General features: G+C 39.0%; 1 protein-coding gene across 1 annotated transcript in view; it reads right to left on the bottom strand.

The window, feature by feature from the left end:
• cbll1 (Cbl proto-oncogene-like 1, E3 ubiquitin protein ligase) overlaps nt 1–3624 on the bottom strand; it is an 11444-nt gene that overhangs the window by 3548 nt on the left and 4272 nt on the right. The window contains exons 3-5 of the mRNA XM_014020121.1: nt 2764–2870; nt 2135–2218; nt 1963–2036 (exon numbers count right to left, since the gene is read on the bottom strand). Coding sequence (XP_013875575.1) covers nt 1963–2036; nt 2135–2218; nt 2764–2870 — 265 coding nt within the window. The remainder of the gene's footprint in view (nt 1–1962; nt 2037–2134; nt 2219–2763; nt 2871–3624) is intronic.

The raw sequence follows: 3624 nt of genomic DNA, 5'->3' as shown, positions 1-3624 counted from the left end.
AAAACCTGAAAAATCAACAGTGTATCAAATACTTGTTCTCCCCCCTATACCGTGCAGGGGCATGGGGTGGAGAAGCTCGGAGAGGTAAAATGGGGCAAGGCCATTTAAAGATTTAAAAACAAATAAAAGAACCTTAAAACGAACTCTAAAATGCACAGGCAGCCAGGAGAGGGAAGCCAGAATGGGTGTGTTCCAGTCAGCAAACGAGCAGCAGCATTCTGAACCAACTGGAGCCATGCAAGGTAGGACTGGCAAACTCCAACATAAAGTGCCTTACAGTAATCCAGCCGAGAGGTGATGAAGGCATGGATTACTATTTCAAAGTGCTGGTGCGAAAGATAAGGCTTCACCTTTGCTAGCTGTCTGAGGTGGAAAAAGCTTGACTTCACTACAGCACTAACTTGGCTGTCCATCTTAAACCCCAAATTAGTGACAGTAAACCTCAAGTACTTCTTAGGCATTTTAATACATATTTTGAAAATAGGCAATTACCCACTGCAACWTATACAGCAGGGGTGTTCAATCCTGGTCCTGCAGGGCCACAATCTTGCACCTGTTTCTCTGCTCCAACACACCAGAGTAAAGGGCCCTGCACTCTCCATCCGAAGCCACAAAATCGTCTCACACTGACGTAGCTTCTTGGTGAAAATTGACATTTTTTTAGCAGAGTGGCTTTGTCCATCCCTTCTCAACACAATGCTTACAGAAGTCGGCTTCCAACATGGATAGTTTAGAGGAGCAGTTGTTCGAGGCCCTCAGAAGATACATCTATAACTCTTCCAGAAACTTTTAGAGTCAAAACGCCAAAAATTCCTGAATAGAGAGAGCAGACAGTGTGCATGGAGGAATCCGTCCACCAAAAAGTGTGGTGCTCTATCCGTGATAAATTAGAGGCCATACGGTGGATAGGGACGAAGTGGATATCCTTGCAGGAAGAAACCCGTACAGTGATGCGTACAGCAGCGTGAGGGTTATTATTTTTTTTGCAGGTGTCTACACTGTGTGGTTTTTGACACATGAAAGTTGTGTGAGAAAATGAACTTCTAACAACCACGTGACGAGAAGTCGAAGGTTCGGCTTTGGATCGAGAATGAAATGAAATTACTTCTTCAAGTTCGACAGGATCACACTTCTGGACCTGCCCAGGGAGGTTTCTTCCATTGTGTTGTAAGGAAGGATTCAACCAAAAACCTCAGATCCAGGAGGAGCAGTGTGACTTTTGTCCTGGTCCTGAACAGTGGTCCACATCTTTACCCTTGCAGAGATGTTAAGGGGGTGATGGGTGGTTGTCATCCACATGCGGTCATGAGGTTTGGATCATGACCGCAAGAACCAGTTCCTGGTTAAAGGCAGCCAAAATGATCTTCTTTGTAGGATGACCAGGCTCAGCCTAAGAGTCCAGACATGTTTCACTGGTAGGAGGAACGGAGAAGACCCGGGACTAGCTGGGATCGCCTCAGGGTGCCCCAGGATGAGCTGGAAAGTGATGCTGGGGAGAGGGAGGTCTGAGTTTCTCTTCTAGACCTGTTGCCTCCACAGCCCGACTACAAATAAGCAGGAGGATAGTGRCCCTCCAGAACCAGGATTGAACACCCCTGACACACTAGCTTTTTCTTGTCTTGTCTTGGCATAATACTTCTTGATCACAGTCTTACAAATCTCTATCACCTCAACATGATTTTTTTGTTTGTTTTCTTACAAGGGCCTAAATGAAAAGTGATTGCATTTTTATTAATGGCATTACAGTTATCTCATTCTTTCCATAATATATTTTACTTTTTCCTGGAAAATACAATTAAAATGTAAAAGCTTGTCTGTAAAAACAGCTAAATTATTGTAGTAGTAAAATTTCTAGTGACAGTTTTTCCAGAGTGGATCTTCTTGACATGGCTCTATAACTAGAGAGGTTCTGAGTCCTGCTTTAAAAATWAGGATCATAATGAGAAACAAACATGCTCTTACCCAGGGCACATCTTCTCTCCTTTTTTCTCATGCAGCAAAGCACAGTCGTAGCAAAATACATGTTTGCAGGGAATCTGAAGAGGTAAAAGTGCACGAGTTAGACCGAAAATATCTAAACGTTAGACTTCAACTGTCCAAGTCCTGCAAAAAGAAAAAGCGGCAGAGTACGCACCATGCGCCCATACAGCTGAATTGGGAGGCCACATTTGTCACAGAAGTGAATTGGTACTTCATCCCTTTCACCAATTAAATGTAACTGTTGGAAAAGTGACAGGAGGTTAAAATCACAGATACGCTTAAAACCAGATGTGTTTTTACAACAAATATAAAAGACAATTTATTTTACTGMTTGACAGAGTATTTAMATYYAAACCTTTTCTRTTTTAGATCAGTTCCCAAAACTATGTTTGATTAATAAATACTTGAATCATGGCACGATTGTGTCTGTTACCGACCCATTCAAAGGCTCGGGAAACATTTGCAGGTGTTTTGAGTTAAKTTAATGACTAGAGTGTGACACCATGAGTTTCTAATATTTGAACCTCTTCACATTATTCAAATTTTCTGTCAGCCATAATCATTAAAATTAAAATAAATAACAGGCTTGAAATATTTTTGCTCTGAGTATGAGTTTCACTCTCTGAAATGGTTTATACATTATTATTTTACAGCTTTTATTGTCTGTACAAGTCAGGGTTTAAGAGGTCAGGAACCACTGATGTGCACGGGTTTCTCCACAGAATACTTGATTATTAAATTATAGCTGCAGCCATAGTGATTGTCAGGAAACACACGACGTACCTTGTAGTCCCAAAACAGTGGCTGRGGATACCTCCTCTGAGTGGCAAATACATCACCAGCCTTTGTGGCACATTCAAACCGATCATCTTGCTTGAAGTTAAATTTATCTTTAAAACAAGAGATGAGTATTACTGATACAGGGCTGAAAAAAATCTTGATATAACAGGTTTATCTCAAATAAAACTATAAATAATCAGAGCAGGGTAGGAACTACTAAAATATAAGATTTTTTTCTTCTTTCTGCTGCCTTTCATTTTATGTGTGATTTGTATTTTATTGTAAATAAATTTTGTTATTTTTAAATGAATAAAAATCTTGAAACTAAAAACATTTGTTTGAGTCTGATAATGATTTGTAACAATGAAAATTAATTCAAAACACGTAGAGGCATCAGAAATTAAAGTGTGTATTATTGTAACTCCAAACTCATAAAACTAATTATTTACCTTTGAAAAACAATTTGACATGAAGGGATTTTCACAGAATAAGTGAAGAAAAAGCAGCAGTATCAAATGTCAGCAGGAGCATATCTACCTTTATTTCCAACAGTAAAGTGAATTTTCAGCATGATATACACACACTTGGTATTACATAAAAAGAAAAAAACATGCTGCCTAGAAGTTACCAGGAAATCAGATTTGAATGATTTTATATGGTACATAGATTAATATATTTTTTTTCTAAATGTTTTGCTTTGCGGCCTCAGGAACGACTCTGCTTCTGACAAAAAGGGGAAATCTGAGTCACATAAAAGCAGCAATAAGTGAACATTAACTATTTCTTTGTAGATTTTGAAAAATAAATAACTGGGAAGAAAAAAATATTTCATTTCCAACTTTGACAAAATTGTTGGTACCCATT

Source organism: Austrofundulus limnaeus, unplaced genomic scaffold, assembly GCF_001266775.1.
Source record: "Austrofundulus limnaeus strain Quisiro unplaced genomic scaffold, Austrofundulus_limnaeus-1.0 Scaffold241, whole genome shotgun sequence".
In the NCBI taxonomy this organism is placed as follows: Eukaryota; Metazoa; Chordata; class Actinopteri; order Cyprinodontiformes; family Rivulidae; genus Austrofundulus; species Austrofundulus limnaeus.
This window is presented reverse-complemented; position numbering and strand designations above follow the sequence as displayed.